The sequence below is a fragment of the Falco naumanni genome, chromosome 4, assembly GCF_017639655.2.
Source record: "Falco naumanni isolate bFalNau1 chromosome 4, bFalNau1.pat, whole genome shotgun sequence".
NCBI lineage: Eukaryota > Metazoa > Chordata > Aves > Falconiformes > Falconidae > Falco > Falco naumanni.
The window spans coordinates 28511392-28531399 of record NC_054057.1 but is presented as its reverse complement, the minus strand read 5'-3'; the positions used below and the strand labels follow the sequence as shown (position 1 = coordinate 28531399).

Sequence of the window (20008 nt, the reverse complement as noted above, 5' to 3'; positions counted from 1 at the left end):
CTGTTCTTACATGGAAACCATTGCATTACCCAGGTGGTTTTGATATGTTTAGCACTGCCTAATGCACGAAGTTTACGGCTTATTCCCCTCAACTTAATCTGAATGGTCAAAGAGCTGAGCTATATGAAAATGTATAACCCAAGAAAAACAACCTGAGAGACAGATGTGTGTATCTTTGCTTCTGACTGCTAATGCGTTGAAGTTGCCCCTGTTTACTACATAGCCTTGGGTCATTACTCTCTATCAGCAGATTGAGCCAGTGTGTTAGCACGAAGCATCTAATAAAATTCATTTTGTTGTTCTTTGTTACTGGTGACCATGCCTGATGTGGTAAACCTGTGGATTTTATGAATCTGTAAGCTCAGAGATGCACCCAAAATTCTGACCGCAGCAGACTTGCACCATACTGCATATTTATATTCCTTCATGTGATGAATGTGAACAAAATCTCTTCCTGTCACTTTTTCCATGCAGCCTTTTTGAAGAGGATATTATGTCCTACATACCACTGCAGGCTGCCTTCCATCCTGGTTATAGTTTCTCTCCTCGTTGCTCACCCTGTTCATCACCCCAGAATTCTCCAGGTAAAGGGATGGGGAAAACAATACAAAATCTTGCATTTGTGGTATTTCTCCTAATAGATACAAAGGAGCAGATTCAGAGCTGCCAACAGCTGCCAGCCTGCTAATTCCAGTGCTCACTCTTAATCTGACCCCAGCTGCTTTTTTGCTGGATCAATTGCCATTGCTGTTACGTATCTGTTGAAATGTTTACAGTAGCTGAAACACATAGATCAGAAATTGCCCATATGGAAGAAGGTATTTTCCTGCTGTTTATGTAGTTGGAAAGGATTAGGATATGGGAATGGTGCACTCCAAATATAACTCACTGACATGGAAGCACATTCATATTCTGTGATAGGAGCGAAGAGCAGCTTCCAAATCAAAGATGTATTGCAATACTTCCAGTGCTCCTTTAAAGTTCAGTCTCCTCCACTCGGTATTCCAAAGACTTTTCTTCCCAAGACTCATCTATTTTAAGACCTGAGGGGATCATCTTGATGATCTAGTCTGACCTCCCGTGTTGAGCCCATTAACTTAGGTTTGACAGGATTCATATTTTCCAGAAAGCCCTGCTGTCTGAGAAGGTTATTTCCAGCTGTGGCATGTCTCTGTGGTTATTGTTTATGCTATAGAAATCTGAGGAGCTAATGTCTCCCTTTTGCCAAGATATACTACCTCCACTGCAGTCTCGCTGCATGGCTGCATCCAGTGGCCATTCTGAGAGAACCGACAGAAATGTGATCTGAATAAATCCATTTTTGGCCAAGCTTAATTTAAATTATCTGGTTTCAAACAAAATTAATGGACAAGGGACATTCAAATCTCGGAGCTGGCTGTGGAAAATTAGAAGGTTTTTTGATGTGAAGAATTTAAATGCTGAACCCTTGTCTATAGGAGGGCAGTGTTTTGTCAGAATGTCCCATTTTCATCAGTGAGTTTTAACACCATTGCTGATACAGTTCCCCTCCTCTACGTCAGGACAGGTCATAAGTCTCCTGCAAGACAAAAGTCTAAGTATTTGGTGACAACATGACTAAGGAGAATGTTAAAGGAGCTGCACTGGTCTTTACTTGTTCTTGTGAAAAGACAAGAAGGGCAAATACTCATTTCTGGCAACATACTGTCTGCTTGCTTCTTTCTGCCACTGGTTACATAGCCCATGAGAACACCCATTCTCTTATGTCCTGGGGGAAGAAATGTCTAACAGAAGAAAAGAAGCATCGCAGGGGATTCTCTTTGCACTGCATGTAAATATGCCTTTTTGTTTCACCAGCAGAGACAATTAGTAATGTCCTTCCCTCCTGGCAACCACGATAAATTATGCTCCCAGTGAATGTGATTTTCCTTTTTTTTTTTTTCCCTTCCTGTGGAGGACTTCCTGCCAGGTTTCTCATAAAAGGGCTTGTTTTTATTGTCTTCTGTAATGAGATAGGGAAATGGGATTTCATGGATCCATTCTTTGACCCTTTATGCGTGGCACTTGTTTATACAAAAGGACTGATCAGCTACTTTGAAAATGCAGACTTCAAAACAAAACAGGTGCCAAATTGCTAAAAATCTGCTGTATGTGTGAATCATAATAGGAAAATGTAGCATTTCTTGCTGACACAAATCCTTCTTGATGCCACAAAGGGGTTTTGTGTTGATAGCTGGAAGTGTTTAATATACAGTCAGATTAACACAGGGAAACCCGATTCCCAGCTTGGCGAGGGTGCTAGGCTCCAGTGAGAAGCATTGCTTTGAGCTCCAGAGGTTTAATCCTGCCAAGTAAGGGGATCTCCTGTACGATGCAGAGGAGAGAGAGCTCTAAAAAAAGGGAAAGAAAACCTAAATAGCAGTGACTGTGAGTGGGAGTTATGCATGTCAGTCTTTCTCGTGCCTTTCTGATCCTTGAATTTCCGTTCAGATTGATCACAGTTAAAGGCTGAGGCAACGCACAGGTTCACACAAGGCAAGCTTAACAGTTCTTTTAGTGAAGAAGATACAGCCCCTAGAAGTCATTGCAGTCACTGAATGATAGGAACTTACAGTTCCATTAATGCCAGATAGAACAAAAATAATACTGAATGCCATGTATACCTGTAAAAAGTTCCTCATGCATTTGTTAGCCTGTTCTGTCTGGAAGCATCAGCTGCATGATTTGGAAATTTCAAAGCCCTTTACACTTTAGGATGCTGTTCATTTTCCCACCAGGGCTGCAGCGAGCAAGTGCAAGAGCACCTTCTCCATACAGGAGGGACTTCGAAGCCAAGCTGCGCAATTTCTATCGAAAACTTGAAGCCAAAGGGTATGGGCAAGGTCCAGGTAAAATTAAGTGAGTATTATGACAAGTCACTCAAATAGTCTGGCATGGTGTCTTTTATCTTTATCCATGAATGAAGGCACTCGGAGTGGGAAGCACACCAGAGATTGCACTTTGTACATGAACAATCAGGGCAAGATAAAGTCTTAGTAAGTCCTGCAAAAGTGTGACCTTCGAGAGGTTTTTGTGTGAAAGTGTTATTTCGTATAGATTGATATTGCCTTACACTCCCATTCCCTACCTATTTAACAGGGATGTTGCTATTCCTGCCTATAATTTTCTAGTAGGAAAACCATCCATTCAGGCAAATGTCCACCAAAGATTATTAAAATCTACGCCACTGTAATGATGGAATGGCTCCCAGTCCTTTGGATCTACATATCAGTATAACTCAGGACCAGAGTATGACCCTGCGGAAGTTTGCCCAGATATGCCAGTTTAACTTTCTGTGGTTCTTCGTGTTGGTAGCCCTCCTGAAGTTGAACTAGAGGGGTTTGTGCCTCTCTTCATGTGTTTTGGGGATCTCTGTCACTTGGTTGTGGGGTTTGCTTTACAGGCATCTTGTTAGTTGGTTTTTGAGTCTGTACCTACTTGTGCTCCACCTAGTTATCCAACTTGGCCAAAGGACTATGTGTTTCTAAGGTATTTCCTGGGCATCTGGTTGAATTTATGCATCGGGTTGGCTTCCTACCAAATCACATCTGTTGTGGACAAAAGTAGTGTGAAGCCAAGCAATGTATTCCAGGGAAACATCATCATCAAAACATTCTCACAGAGCTGGGGAGTCAGCCATTGGTTATCACTTTTGGTGTCCTGCTAAATGGCTTCAAGGCACACACGAAATACATTTTAGAATGTCTGTCTTAAAATGTCCATGAACAAGAGGGATTCCTTGCACAGGTGATGTTGAAATGTACTATTCATTAAGTCGTTTTAGAGGTTGGCGGAGGAGTGAGAGGTGTACTGTCTAAACAGAGGTTGATACTCCCTTTGCTTACCTGCTACAGAAGCAGTAATTCTGTGGGCATTCACTGGATTCGATCCAGGAAGAGTGTGGGGCCAATCCCAGAAGGCTGTGACCTCGTATATGCAGGAAACTCACAGCCCCTTCTGCCATAGCAATGTGTACGCGGAGGGTGTTACAGAGACGTTTAGCGGTAGAGCAGCTCTTTGAACCTGATCACAGCGTTGTGAAAAAGTTCACCTTTGAGGCATATGGAAAAGCCTAATGAGACAACTCACTGAAAACCCATAATGTTCAAGTAGCATGTGCACCAGTGGATGCAACTTCATTAAGTTCTCTGAGAATGAACATCTCTCTTTACTAGCTCTTACCCTCAGCCTCACAGGCTCACACAAGACTCAATCATTAGGTCTTTATTTCTGCCTCCCTTTGCAGGTTAATTATACGGCGTGACCACTTGCTGGAAGGCACCTTCAACCAGGTAATGGCATATTCACGCAAGGAGCTCCAGCGGAACAAACTCTACGTCACGTTTGTTGGCGAGGAAGGGTAGGGAACCACAAAATGCTATCAGTTTTGAAGTAGCTGTTGACTAAGGCTGAGATTCTCTTGTTATGTAATGCTTCTTTGGTTTTGTTTTACCTCTGAGTAAATGATTCATCTTAATCAGCTCAAACCTTTGTTAAAAACAACAATAGCAATAATGCTTCATTTTCCTATAGCACCTTCCATCTACATGTCTCCAAGTGACAATTTAAGTGGTTAAATCTGATGTCTTCTTGCTGCCATAGGTATTTTGACTGGCTGGAAGGCAAAACTGAACTACAGACCCATGTTTACACACCGAATCAGTCTCAGGACTGTAATTAGAGACCAGACCTTTATCCCCTTTGTTACTCTAACTCTTTAAAATGGAACTGGTTTTGCTTCAAAAATTTTTGCTTTGCATGCCATCCAATGACCATTTGTTATCCATATGTGGACTTCTTGTTTCTGGCTGAAGTGAGAAACGTGAATACCATTCAGTCCTTACAGTTTAATTCACCCAGTTGGAAGCTGAAAGTAATAGAAGTGTCTTATGAAGACCTTTTCTCAGGAAACCTTCTGCCAGCCTTTCAAATCCAGGAGCCATTCTTGTGTGATTAAAGCCAGCCCCTGACCTTTTCTTTCCAAGTCTAAACAATCTTTCAAAGCCACCCTGGCTCACTCACCTCAAGAGCTATGTTGTAATTGAGGCTTAATCCACATGCTTTTATAATGGAAAGACCATTGTGCATATTTCCAGTGTTCCATATAACAAGGGCATGTATTGTATTTCAATAGCTTTGCATATAACGTTTCTTTTTTTACAAAAAAACCACATGGGTAAGATTTCAGTTCCAAAGGTGCCAGAACAGTAAGGCTCTGGGGCAGCTCTCGGAGTGTCCAGCAGCTGCTGACACTGTCAGCTCTGAGGTCGCATGTCAAGTGAAGAGCTTCTGCCAAGGTGACTTTGGGGACATGTTAGGTCCAGTGGAAAACAGAAGCCACCAATCTCAGAGGGTGACTCAGTGACGTCAGTGTCAGGGGTTTTCTTAACTCTTACTTTTTATGCTCCGTGGATGCAATATTATTTAACAGAGGTCGTCTTTCACAGCTGGTTTTGCCTCTGGCTTGCAAGTAAAGCATAAACATGCAGCATACTTCAGCTTGCATTTTTGAATAACGTTCTAGTGTGCTAACACTAGCCAAAGTCATGTTGTTTTCCCCACATCTCTAATAACTTCTACTGTGTGTGGCACGGTGTCCTCAGGAGAAATTACAAACCAATTTGATTTGCAAATTCATTCATTCTTCACTGATTCATTTACATCTGAAGATACATTCCCCCAAGGTTTCTGCTGTTTAATGCTAATACAGGTTCTGCTGGAGGGACTCCAAAATATCAATTCCCTACTGAAAAGAAGAGTTGATGCTGTATGGACACAGCTTCCCATGTGTTTCAAAGCTAAAATGTCATCAAAAATGAACTGTGAAGGCTTTATGATGAGTTAATGTGTTGCCCAGAAATGCAATACCTAGGCTCTCCTTTGGAGGTTTTTGAATACAAACAAGTGCTGTTCATAGTTCTTCACTCCAGTCATCATCAGGCTTAGCCCAGTATTTTAATATCTATTGAACAGATCTGTTAAATGACTAGCACCAGTGATTCTTGTGGGCTTATTACCACCTCCTTTTGCTGTTGTGGCTTTAGTCTCACCACATGATCCTAGAGCTAAAGCTCCTCAAAGAGAAAAGTACTGAATCTCCAGAAGTGAAACAGAGGAGGATGGGCTGGCCTGCCCTTTATCACATTTCTAATTGCACAGATCAATCATTCAACACCTTGTGGTTATGCTTCCATAACTTCAAACATAAGACAGAACATTCTGATCCAGCTGCAGTTTTCTGCTCACTTTACATTTGTTAAGTAGAAGGAGTAGTGCCCACCTCTGAAAATCTTCCGGCACACGTGACATATGGCTACAAATCATCTGTTCATATTGCTTGCTACATGTACGTTTATTTTAGGTTGAAAAATCTACCTACCACTATTAGAGGACGATCTGTTTTTAATAAATCCATCACAGTTGAATTTAATGCATTCGTGAAGCTTTTTTGGGTTGTTTTTTGGGTTGGTTTTTTTTTCCCCAAGTTGAGATAATTGGAAACAGCTTGATTTAAATTTGAGTTGGAAAAAAAAAAAAAGCACAAGTTAAAAAGGTGACTCTACAGAGCAAAATCATGCAGCAGCAAAGCAGATCTTCAGATGTACCACATGTGTTTGAAATTTTCAGAAAAGTAGAAATGCTTGGAGGGAACAACTGAGGAACCACCATTCTACCTTAAGAGACAGTTCTGATGGGCCTTGGTTTTGTTCAGCATTGACCTTCAGGTTATACCTTTAGCTAAGAGCATCCTTGGAGCTGGATTGTATCTTTGGTTACATCTCAGTGTAGGAGAGTAAAAGCAACTTCTGCTCCAGCCTGAGCTGTCTGGGCTGTGAACCCAGGTGTTCATAGGCAGGTCAAACCCACCCACGAAAACGCTAAAAAACTTTGTACCTCTGATTTACTAAGCCTTTGGAACAAAGGAAAAGAAACTACTTAAGGGATGTGTCTGAGTTATGATTCCTCCCAGATCAGCCTGGATGCTGGTGAAGGTTCAGCACCATGACTTGTTCAGGGCTCAGAACCAAGTTTTGAAAGGAGGGGTACACTGTGTTAGAAACACGTGGCTGCCACAGGGTAGGTGTTAGACAGCAGCCAATGTCAGCAAAACCCAGAAAATTTGCTCAAATGGGAGTGAGACTCATTTTATCTTTCTTACCTTTTCCTTTCCAGGTTGGACTACAGTGGCCCCTCCCGAGAATTCTTCTTCCTTCTGTCTCAGGAGCTCTTCAATCCCTATTACGGGCTGTTTGAGTATTCAGCCAACGACACTTACACTGTACAGATCAGCCCCATGTCTGCCTTTGTTGAAAATCACCTGGAATGGTAAGAACATTTTATGCGGAACTGAACAATCCTTTTAGAGCAATACGGAAATGAAAATGCAAAATACAAAAGCTGCCAGTTTAGACTAGACTGCATACAAATGTCATTGCTTCTGCTGGGAAGAAGGGGGAAGCAGGCTGGGAGAAGGAAGAAAGGGAGTCTGTAAATACAACAGCAGGCTCTGAAAAAGCAGTTGTGATGAGGTGGTACTATAGAAGTGTCCGGCTCACATTACTTGGGACTTGATGTTTGTTTACTTCTGTGTGAATTTGAAAAGGACAAGGAGAAGAGCTCTGCTTAATCCAGGCCTCATATCCTTGGTCCCTTTCTAAGAATAGCAAGTGTGGTCTTTCTGTACGTCAAGCAGCATTGTGCTTGGAAGCTGTACAGTGTTCTGTAAGAGCCACTTTGCTGCTCTGTACCTACTACAGGCCTTACAAAAGGCCCAGTGGAAGCAGATTCTTTTCTCCCCTGACAGAGCATCCCAGCTTGTATGTGGCAAGGCCAGTAGAGCGAGCAGGTACTTCACCGTACCAAGTATGTGTGCAAACAGACAAACTGCTGATCTTCTTCCTTTATCAAAAATTCTGAATGCATGTTGTGATCTCCTTATTTTTATATCTGCCTCCAGATCTGTTTGTTTTCAGGAGTTGTTTTCCCTTTGATAGTTTCAGATGTGGTTCAGTGAAACATGGGCTGCAAACCCTGGGCGTCATTTGGTCCCTTGTGGGACTTCATTGTGTCAAAGAAATAGTGCCACATGGGTTTGTTCCTATGATGTTTTTCTTTGTCTAACCAATCTCACTGGCTCCTCTCAAAGATCCCTTTTTTAAAATGGATTTTTTACCACTTTAAAATGGAAGGTGATCCAGGCCCCTTTTAGATTGCAAATAATACATGCCTCTCTATTCTTATAAACAGATCCTCATTTGGCTTACAGTGGGCAGGAGATCAAGGACAACTAAATGGTTATACCATCACCTCTATTAAGGTAGCAGTGGGGAAAAGAGGGTTGTTGCTGGGACTAGCATGGGCTCTGAATTGGTGGGGTTTTTGTGTTATCACTTCCAGCAGTGGAGCACTACGCTAACAATGATCCTTGCATTAGAGTGTTTCTCTACTGACATTAGCAGGAAGAGAGCAGCTTAGTTCTTACAGCTTGTCTATCTCCCACTCCAGTCCTGTTCATTAGACGTTATGCAGTGGCTTCTTACTTTTCAAGAAGAAATGCAGTCTGCCCTTTGTTCAGCTTAACAGACAACACAGATAAACTTTTGATTTAGGAGGCTGTATTTGTGAAGATGTGTTTTGATTTCAGGGCGTGGGATCACTTAGGCAGGTGCAAACCCAAGATCATTCTGCCCACACTGTGAGCAAACTGGAAGCAGGCGTTTTTCTCCAGAAACGGTGCTGCCGTTTTATCTCAGCAATATTTGAAATAAGCCCTCTTATCTGCTATAAACACCGTCATTGTGAAGGGTTCAGCTGCAGTTTTCTTTAGGGATAAAGTCTGCTGCAGAAAGTATGTAGTTTGTTTGATCCCCTCATTGTGTTCTTCTGTTCACTGAGAGATTTCAGCATGGAAGAGGCAATTTTTTTAAAGGTCTCCTGGGCATATAGAACAGCAGAAAGACACCTCATATGATTTTCTGTAGCTGTTAGCATTTAACTCTGAAATCAGTAGCAGCTGGACACTTCGGACAGTCGTTCTCCAACTACACGTATCTGTCTATAACAGGCTTCTTGTATACAGAATGTTATTTGGCCTTTGGGCATTTTTGGTTTTCTTTTAGAAAAGAGAAATGAAGTCCTTTGGCCTGCAGAAGGAAATAAATGCTGTGTACAAAGAGGTTTGTACATAAAGTAGTCTAAATAGGGCAAGATGCAGGACCCAAGGGGAAGATAAGCAATCCAGTAAGTGCTTGGAAATACTTCTTGAACCTGTTATGGAAATAACTGACTGAGACCAGCAGTTTATAATTAGCCTGGTAGGTTTCATGATTGGCTTGTAGATATCCAGACATTCTACATGTTTTTTTGACTGACCTTGGCTACTTATGTGTAACCCTAGAGTACTGTACAGCTGAAACAGGGTTTGGACTAAGCTTTTTAAAACTCAAAGAGTACGATTCTCCTATAAAGGCTTTATAGGCTAACTTCTCTCAGGGCACTGTACTAACTTGCTTGTCATTATTTGTTCACGAAGAATGGGGGTTTCTGAAGTTCGCAGTCTTTCTCCAACTTTGTTCGTATCCAAGTCAGTGCTGAAACTTCTGTTTCTCAGATTTACTTGTTGATATGATTCCAACAGAGCCTCCTCCCTCTAACATGCAAGAAACAAAGATTATTTTCCTGTTCCCAAATCTGTTATGAGACATCAGTTAACATAGATGGATGAATCAGTTTTGAGAGTCCCAGGGTCACAGATAATTAATATTCATATTCTTTTCAAAGCTTGAAGCTTGATGTCAGTCATAAAACCCACACAACCACAATTGGTTTAGATTTGCAGATGTCTTGAACTGTATGACTTGTGGTGCTGTGGGGCTTATCGTTTATGTGGAATCTATCCTTGCCATGTTTTTCTGTACAGTAATTCTTCAAGACCTATTCAGACATGGCTATATTAAGAAACAGGGCTAGCAAAAAAAAAACTCCCTCAAATTTATTTTACATTTTTTCTTCCTTAAGCAAATGGTGGCAAGTTTGAGATAAATACAAGAAAATGCAAAGATGTGAAGTTTTGTTCATATTGGCAGAATTGAGAAATACACTGCTCTTTTTTTCCCTGGCTGAATAGTTACAGTTCTGCCCCTTTTAATGGTTTATTTCATGCCTTGCTCTTTGTACAAACAGCATTCTGAGTCCAAAATGAGCACATCAAAGCGCAGAGTAGTTGTATGTATGCCAAGTTAAGAAGGAGACATAATGACTGGAAAATATTTCTCATTTATGGAGAAACTGAGATTTAACACCTTTCCTGCAAGCTTCCATTGAATAAGACTTTTTCCTTCAGTTAACACGTGTGCATGCTGAACACACAAAATGCAAGATATCACACATTTTCAAAGTTTAAAAAACCCTTTTTAAATCCCTCTGTATCTGAAAGGACACAGTTATATCTTTCAACCTAGGAAATCAGATGATACACATCTTTATCTGCATGCTGCAGGATGTACCTGAAGCTCAGAAAAGCTGCTTTTAATCCATGCCAGTAATGAGCCATTCTATCTGATCTAGGTAATGTGTCTAGCTCTTTGCCTGAATATTTGAAAATATCTTCCAAAGTACTATTTATACCCCCACTTAGCTTGCCCTTTTCCAAGTGGGTAGAATGTGGTGGCAGCTGGTATATACTATTTCAGTGAAAAGAATATGATTTAGCCCAGAAATAATATTCTTGTCTTTGCTCTTGGTCAGGTGTTTTGAGCAACAAATAGGGTGAGTCACTGAAGAATCCTTCTCAAGTTTTGCTCAGTATGCTGGGAGACAGCCCGGTGGGAAATACTAAATGTTTTTATCACAACCTCATGCAAAGTTAGAGGTGTAATATTCCATACAGCTCCATAGTGCTGAGTTCTTGCATACTAACAAATGGCTCCCAGTAGCTTGCCACATTAGCTTCTCACTTTCCTCCCTGCTAACAGTCCTTTGAAAGATTTTAGACTGGCTTTCAGTTCTCTGCAGCACTGAAGCACTTGGGGTCCAGGATGCCCAATATTAGACGGTATATAGAGATATTTTTTCACTGGGATGAAAAAGGTTTCTGTCTTTGATTTAAATGACTAAGGTTTGATTGAATATTGTAGTTCTGGTTTTCACCAAAAATAAGTAAATAGTAAAAGGTTGGATGGGTAAATCAGCCTTGAAAAAAAGAAGAATCCTGATGCATAATAGATAGAGGAAATGTCTTTCTGAATTCTGGGAACAAAATACCTAGTTCCAGGGTTTGCATAGTCTCAAGTCTTCCTGTGGGTCACTGGTTACTCCCCCTGCCTTCTTCAGGGTGCATTTTCAAGGGCTCTTGAAAGTTGCTGGTGTCTTTCCACTGCATCTCATTCACTCTATTGTCACAAAATGATTTGCCTAATCATGCTGTGATACACTGTGGTTTTCCTCCGGTGTTTGTTTTGCCTGTCATTTTCCATAGTACTTTCCTACTCAGCTCTAGCTAAGTAAATTAGTAAACTGGGTGTTTGTTTCTGTGACTATTTCTGTATTGTCTTCACCAAACCCGAAGAGGATTAACTCTGTGCTGTTTCATTGTTCATGTAGCTACCCATTTCAGACGTTGTGATTTGGCTGTCATCAAAATACCGTGTAAGAATTTCCACTTCTTAGAATAAGGCAACTCTCAGTGTTTTCTTGTGATTTTTCCCTCCCTGCTATGAGTACTTAATCTGACAGTGGCAACAAATGCATCATCTTCTCAGTTCACAAAACATTGTGTTCACCATCTGCTGTGAGGTAGAAATCCAGTCTCTCTTTTTCCTATCTTTTGAGTGGGCCAGAGTTTTCCTTCACAGCGGTCCTGCTCCCCTGAGTAATCCAGTAAGATAATTTAATGCACCCTTCTTTGAGAGACAGCACTGTACCCATAGCACGGTCACCTGCACCAGACTTTTCGTCCCCAGATCACTTGCCTGGTATTTTATCTGACTTGCTGCAGCAATCCATGTCACATCATCTATTTTCGAATCTTTAGTTCATTGCATGTTTGTAAATGTGGAACCATAACCAGAAATGTGAAAAGAAGCCCAGTCTCTGCATAGAAGACCAGATGGCCTAGACAGATAAAATTATTTGCAGACATTCATTTGGAGTTCTGAGGGATGCTAACTTGAAACATGTTTTTCTGTGTTTTCCTAGTGAATTAATGACAGCATGTCTTTTTTAACAATTAGGCATTTGCAGACCTTGCTGTGACATTTATGCAGCCAGAGAGCAGTACCCCAGTGTCACAGTTAACTTGGAGGTATTTACAGCTTGCTAATCATACTCAGCATTCTGTATCCATCTCAGAAAAGGCCTGATTGGGTTTGTCTGTTTGTTTGTTTTTCTTTAAATGAAATTTAATACATTTTGTTTGCAGAACCTTATTAGAAAGTTGAAGATTTGTGAGTAAAATGTTTTTGTGTAGAACCCGACTGAAGACCACAAATACGATGTGATAGTCAGGCCCAGTGGCCCAGGTCCCCAGAAGCTGTAGGCTGATTCCTGGCTGCAGTGTCCTAATGAACTCCGTTTACTTAATGCTCATTTGGAACTGCTTTGAGGCAGGAATTTCTTCATTAAGTTCCCATAGTTCACCTTTCCTTCTGCCCTCCGATACCCCTTGGTCCATGCTGCCGAATGGAGTCAGACAGAAGACTTGCATGTATTTCTACATCATATTCTGTAGGCAGATGCAAGCCTGTTGCACCCACTCTCCATGCAGACACAAACTTGCATCCCCTCTGCTCCAAGCCAGCTGGTGTGGTTACTGCAACACTGAGCCGAGAAAATATATGCTGCCTCCCATCAGGGATTACTTCAGGCTTGGCACTGCCTCGATCGCTTTTACGTGCCCTGGCAAGCTTGGCACATGAGCAGAGCTGCGCAGTGCTGCGTGGGTACAACCCCAGCCAGACTCTGACCTTCCCTTTCATTTATTTCATGTAAACGAGAAACCACGCGGCCATCACTATCCATCTCAAGCATGCCAAAGAATCCAGGTTATTATTTATCCCATTTTTTTTGTTTTAATAAACTCAAGAAGAACCAAGAATGTTGCAGCCTCAGCTGTTCTTTCTCCTTGGAGAGCCTGGTCAGTTTTCTTAACCCAATTTCGTTAGGAGCTGTGCTTTGTGCAGTTGCCCTGCCTGCCCATCAGACAGTTTCCTAATCAGTTTGAGACCTATGTGACAGGAAGGTAAACATCTCAAAGATACTAATGGCCTAAAAGCTTTGCAAACCTGGGGGCTGAGTAAAGGATAGATGTGCAGAAGGATGCCTCAGTGAGGGCAGGCTGGTGAGCTGTTTGGCCTCTCAGCTGGCCAGTTAGCACCAACAAGCTGACAGGTCCATCACAGGTGCAGGCTGCAAACCAGCTATAGCATCTCACTCAGTAGCTTGAGGATGTGAGGGAGAGCTGTGAAAGCTTGGGCAGGCAGAGGGAAGAAACTGGAGATGCTCCAGAGCGTGCCAAGTGCTAGCAGAGATGTGTAGGTGGAAGTGGAGCTCTTGCAGTGTTGTAATGTAGAGCCATCAGAGACAGATCTGTAGGAAACAAAGCTCCACTAGTCCTGCTACATGGAGAATGACTTATTTCAATTAAAGTGTTTTTAAAGAAAGTGACAAATTGCCTTATGACCTAATGGGTTGTATTCAGACGATGACCGGCTCATAGGATGGATTTAGACACATTCCGTGGCTCTTTATAGAAACAGTGGAGAAATGTAGTCACAGCATCTAAGCAGGAGGTCTGCAAGCAGCCATAACTCCTCTCCACTGACTGAAAGTAGCTCTGGGGAATATGTGGCCTGAACTACTCATTTATTTCTAATTTGTCAACTGTTGTGGCAGGCGACCTATGTATGGCCCAATACCTGTTTTATTAAGGGAGTCAGAAACACCGAGTTTGGTTTGGGGCTCCAGTGGGCCAGTTGTGTGGGTCTGCGTTTAGGTGGGGAATGAATTTAGAAGACGAGTTTCACAGCTATCTTGAAGGGGCCTGTTTGTGCTCAACACTGAATAATCATCTTCTTAAAAATCAGTTCAGATGTAGCTCCCCAGAGTGGGGCATCCAGCAACATCCAGTTGGTTTTGAAATCAGATGATTACCTCTTTGCCTCAGTTTCCATCTAAAGAGATTTCCTAGTATGTAATCAACTTGAAATCCATTTGATGTACACTAATGCTCTGAACTACTTTGAAATTCTCAGATGAAAGGCACCATAGAAAACCAAAGCATTTAATGTTACATTACACTATAAATTTTAATTACTAGCAATATCTTATTTTAAATAAATCATGTTTGCATGAAAAATTTTCAAGCACTACTGTAAATCTTCTGGACAGGAATGATAATAAAATAAATATGCAGCTGAAATAATTTTATAAGGTCTTTTCACTATGTGAAAAGGGTACGTTACTGAAATGCCTTCTTGCTGCTCTGCTGTGATCTCTTTCAATACCTTCTGTACTTAAGTAAACTTTGATTTTCCTATTAAGTTTGATGTATGACTATATCACATAGGGCCTGCCTCAACAGCTGGTTAATTATTTATTAAGGGTCAGGAGAAATTGGAAGATTAAAGGCAAACCAGACTGAAGGAGAAAAAAAACATTCTCCCTAACTGAGCTTCTACAACAACCTTTTTATTAAAAAGGTTCTGCTTTATATTTACTTTATTCTTGACTTTCTGTCTGTTAGTAGAGGACTTTTTTCAAGTTCTTTTGAGAATCTGGATGGTGGTGTCACATGGGTTGAAAGAAGAATTGTCTCTCAGTCTCTCCTCCCTTTCCCTTCTCCGAATCTCATAGTGTCTAGCACTGCTTCCATAATTACAGTTTGGTTTGAGGGAAAGGCGGTTGTTCTGTTTTGTTGGGTATTTACAAAAGTCATCTTTATGGTTTTTCCCTTGCGTAAGGCCATTTAGTCTTGTGCAACACTGTGGATTAAATTTGCCCAGAGATGGGAAGCTTCACAGGCAGATCTCTGTAGCATCTCCCCTTTGCGTGTGGTAGAGGAGAAGAGGGTAAAATCCACAGTGCCTGCGAGCATGTGGGCCTGCAGGGAAGCATCAGGGTGGGCACTGACGGTGCGTTCATTTGTAGTGGCGAAAAACTCCCAAGGAGTGATGAATGTCCTCCTATCTCTTGTTCCAGCCACACCAGAAAGGCAAGGCTGCGCTGCCCCTGTGAAGTGTTGCTCAGCCATCTCTGCCCCTCCTTATTTCTCACTACATTTTATTCAGACTTCGGTAAGATAAAGAAAAGTCAGGTACAGCAGGTGCAGAAATTCCCAAAAAAAACCCAACCTTTTTTATTAGTAAACAGAATTCATACATCCAAAGAAAGACTGCTTGTGGAGCAGAATTGTTTTCAGTAAATCACCCAAATTCATTTGGGGTATTTTTGAGTAGAAAAGGCATTTCTCTTTGTGTAGGGATCTCCCTGGAATATTTTGAAAGTTAGAAGTTTCATTTGTCCTTTGAAAATTATGCTTCATTTCAATATGTTAGTTATGTTCAGTATGTTTTAGTATTACATTAAAATGCAGAAAAAGGGAAGATGAAAGATTTAAATTGATCTTATCTGATTGTATTTAAAGGAAGAAGGGCAATGTCAAGTTTGTCAGTTTGCCCCAACTTGGGATAGGAATATTTTTCAACGTCTCAATGAAATTATGAAGGATGAGAAAAAAAAAAATGAGAGGCTGTTCAACCTCTATGAAAGAACATGTATCTAGTAACAAGAATCAGTGTCTTGTGCCTCATGGAAGGAAGCTTTTTACATTGTGGCTTATGGCTTGCATTCTGGAAAAGACAGACTAGAAACTGGAGTTAATTAATTGGATTGGAGAGACTGATAAGGAAAAATTGAAATTTTTTTTGCGCTTCAGAACAGCAACGCAAAGGTCCAGGTCTGCTGCATTCTGCGTGCTCACAGGAGAGGCTTGAAGCCGTCAGTTTGCAGTGGTATTAATAAAAGCTGGAGGTGTCCACCGACTTGCAAAACAAGACCTAAAATGGACTGTCAAAACAATTAATAGCATGTCTGAATTTCAGCACACAGATTTCTTTGTTTACTCAGTTGAGGGACCTCATGCCACGAGTGCGGGGATCACTAGCTGAATTGCAACGCAGTACAAACCCCAGTGCATGGCTGCACAGCTCTGCACGGCAGGCAGCTGTGTGCAGTTAGCTTGAGGTTATCTGCATCACACTTCATCATGTGCTGCAGACGCTCCTGGCTGCTTGCCGGTGAGTTTATACTGAACAGTCTCGCTCATGCTTAAATACCCCAGAGCGGCTGGGAAGGATGTGCTGCCTTTGACTGGGAATAAGTCAGTTATTACGGCTTCAGTGCTCATAGTTACCCACTGCAGGAAAATGGGTGTCGTGGGTGTAACCCCCGCTGGTAACTAAGTACCACGCAGCCGCTTGCTCACTCCCCCACCCCGAGGGATGGGGAGGAGAATAGGGAAAGAATATAAAATTCAAGGGTTGAGTTAAGAACAGTTTAATAGTTGAAATAAAATGAAATAAAACCAATAATGATAATAATGATTATAACAATTATGAAAAGGAAGGAGAAGGGGAGAGGAACAAAATCCAAAGGGAAGGGGGAAGACAAGTGATGCACAGTACAGTCGCTCACAGCCCGCTGACCGATGGCCAGCCCCTCCCCCAGCAGCGATCCCGAGGCCCCGGCCACCCCCACCCCCAGTTTATATACTCAGCATGACGTTGCAGGGTATGGAATAGCCCTTTGGCTAGCTGGGGTCACCTGTCCTGGCTGTGTCCCCTCCCAAGTTCTTGTGCCCCTCCAGCCCTCTCCCTGGCAGGGCCTGAGAAACTGAAGAGTCCTTGACTTAGCATAAACATCACCCAGCAGCAACTACACCCATCTGTTATCGATGCTGTTCTCACATCACATCCAAAACGCAGCACTGCAGCAGCTACTGAGAAAATTAACTCCATCCCAGCTGAAACCAGGATGACGTGCAGTCATTTGGTTGTGCTTGGCCCACTTGTCTCACAGGTGAATAAATCTATGGATTTTCCCTGTAGCTTCGCTATTTTCTTTCAACGCATGGCAAGGCTAAGGAAAGCAAACATAAAATCATGCAATGTATGAAACTTTACTAAAACATCGGTTTACAAAGTGCCCCACCAGCAGCCTTTCTGAAAGGTTTGACTGAAAGATCAAAATCCATTGATAAAAATGTTCTGTTGCTGGCTTAAAAATCAACCCATATGCATCAGACTGAGTTGATCCATAAGGGGCTGCTCATAAACTAGAGCTGATTCACAAAATAACCTAGCCTTTTAAGGGAGGCAAGAAAGTAAAAAATGTCAAACAGACTAAACAACTAAAATGGAGCTGGGACTCTGAGGGCTGGGACTCCATTGCTGTCTCTTCCAATTGTTCTCTGGATAACATTAGAGAAGTCATTTTACTTTTGCGCTTAAGTTTTCTCTTTTGTCAAATGAAGCACTGGCACTGATCTCCTCTGTAAGCTGCTTGTAAAAGATCGGCCAGTCACAAATACCGTCTGGGATCTGGGAGTTGCAAAATGTAGAGGTTTGTAGTCTTCTAGCCAGTAGTTCATACCTCAGCCTGCAGCTCCTCTGTAGGTACTGGGCAGAACTGGAGGAGAGTTTGTCAACAGTCTTACAGGCCCAGTCTGTTTTATCCGTTGTGCCGGCAGGATAAGCTAAGCCCTGCAAGCAGACCAGTTTCTGATGAAGGTTGGTCACATTTTTGCTGCCGTATTTTGCCAGGGGTTCTCCCGGGGGAGGATGATTGTACGTTATGGTCCACGAGGTTGATAGTTCTGCAAGCAGAGACAGCCACTCCGGCACTTGGCCACACTTCTTCTCTCCTCCTCCAAAACACAATGCTGATGGAACTTCATTGTTACTGCTCAAATGACATAAATAGATGTCATAATAATGAATAATTAATAAATTACATGAGTAATAAATAAAATATTGTAATAAATAAAACATAGCACAGATTTCTTGTTATAGAGAGACCATCTACTTGATTAATCTCCTTACTAGTTTATAGGCAGAACTGGAATCAATTCTCTGTTGCCTATGGCTGGAGTCCCTGGTGCTGGGCCGGGGGGTGACGTGGAGCCTGGCGTGCCTGTGCTGACTCGCGCCGTGGAAGGCCCAGGGCCGGGTTTGCTCAGTTCTGTATCTGCAGCAATAACGTCTGATGTGGTTCACCTGATGTGCAAGGAGCCGGTGCGGCTCCCCCTCGGCATGGGGCTTGGTAACTTGGGTGCAGGGCTCTGCAAATGCAGCTGTAACTGTTCCCCTGTGTGAGCGTTTACCTGGAACCGCTGTGGGCTTAAACTAAGGAGGTCTCCCAAAAGCAGCTGTTTGATAGAGAACCTGAATATCTGATAGCTGTTGAAGAGAAACCTGAGGGGATGCTGTGAATTTCCTTTATCTATGTTATCTTTGCCCCTCATTTTTCTGGAAAAAGCAGAACAGCCTACAGCTTTCCTGATAAAATCGTGCTTTTTTCTCTGTGACTCAATTAGTATTTTAACCTTTTCTGACAGTTCTTTTGTGGTGGGTGTAGCCAGGGTATAAGGAAGATGAAAAGGCGTTTTGAGTGAACATGCAACATAGCTAGGTTAGAGATGAGGAAAAGGCTTGAAGGACTTGATTAGATTAAATGAAGAAGCAATAAGGTTTGCGTTATGTCATTGTTTTTCAGTTACTGGTAAATCAAGTTTCAGGAATTGTTTGAGGTTTAGTTGCTAATTCAGGGTACGTGAGCTCCAGAGATTTAGAAGGACATTAATAGTGCACATTTCCATCGTGTGTAAGCAACAGTTCTTTTTCATGTGGTTACTCTTTAGTACTGAGAAACAGAAATGTTGTGTTCCATTTGCAGATAGATCCAGAAAATAAAAGTAGGACAAGCACTTATTGGAGTGTCAGTATTGCACTGGCCTTCTGCAGCTGAAAATTTAGGCACAATTTAGCAATAAACTGAGAAGTTGACTTACATAAATGCATTCATCGTATGAAATTCACGTGCCCAGCAAAAGTAAAAATATCTCAAGGAAGGCTGGCAAGAGAAGGCTCACTCCTATACACCCTCACCTGAAATCAAGTTCAGGATTTGAATCCTAATGGAAGTTTATTTGTACCAGATTGTTTTTCTCTCTGAATATCAGTTTTCATCCTTTTTTTTTCTTTTCTTTTCTTGATTAATTTCAGTTCATGGGGTGATGCACATATATTTCACACATCTCTGAACATCCTCTTTGTATTTTATGGCACTCTGCAAGCAGGCCTGCTGCGCTGTTCCACTTCCATACACTTTACAATCAGGGCTACTTAAGAAAGGTTAGTGCTTTATTAAATGAGTGTTACACATTTCCTTTAAAATATAATTAAATCTCAGAAGTTTTATAGGAATAGTAAGCAGACAGAGTATTATCAAAGAGGGACTCATGGAATATGCCGTTTCATCTTCTGGTGCCTGAACAAAATGCTTTTGCTCCAGGTAGAATGTATCCTCTATTAATGTCCCAATAACATTTGCAGGGGCGGCAAGGATAAATCCCTGTAGACTGTAACTGTTTAACATCCATCAGTTTCCAGGCTGGAAAGCTGCACGAACAGTTGCTCCATGTCAGCACTCATAAAGCATTTCCTTTCGGTTTTAATTTGGAAAATGGACTGAAAATGAAGCTTACCTGACAGAATTTTCTGTGGTTTCATAGTGAGGAATTATGCAGATTCCTCTTAAAAACTCAGTAAGTGTCTGAAAATCTGGAATGAATTCTGACCATGTCTGAGATAAGATGCATTTCAGTGTTTAGAACATAACTCAAAGCAAGTTAGAAAGAAAACAACAAAACTTGGTCGGGTGGGCCGTTACCATTCCTTCAGAAGAAGTGTGTGGGGATCCAGAGCACATTCTCAGG

General features: G+C 41.8%; 1 protein-coding gene across 2 annotated transcripts in view; it reads left to right on the top strand.

Moving 5' to 3' along the window:
* HECW1 (HECT, C2 and WW domain containing E3 ubiquitin protein ligase 1) overlaps positions 1-20008 on the top strand; it is a 262306-nt gene that overhangs the window by 214912 nt on the left and 27386 nt on the right. For both annotated transcript variants that reach the window (XM_040590899.1, XM_040590900.1), the window contains 4 exons: positions 475-584; positions 2757-2877; positions 4265-4378; positions 7192-7344. In XM_040590899.1, coding sequence (XP_040446833.1) covers positions 475-584; positions 2757-2877; positions 4265-4378; positions 7192-7344 — 498 coding nt within the window. The remainder of the gene's footprint in view (positions 1-474; positions 585-2756; positions 2878-4264; positions 4379-7191; positions 7345-20008) is intronic.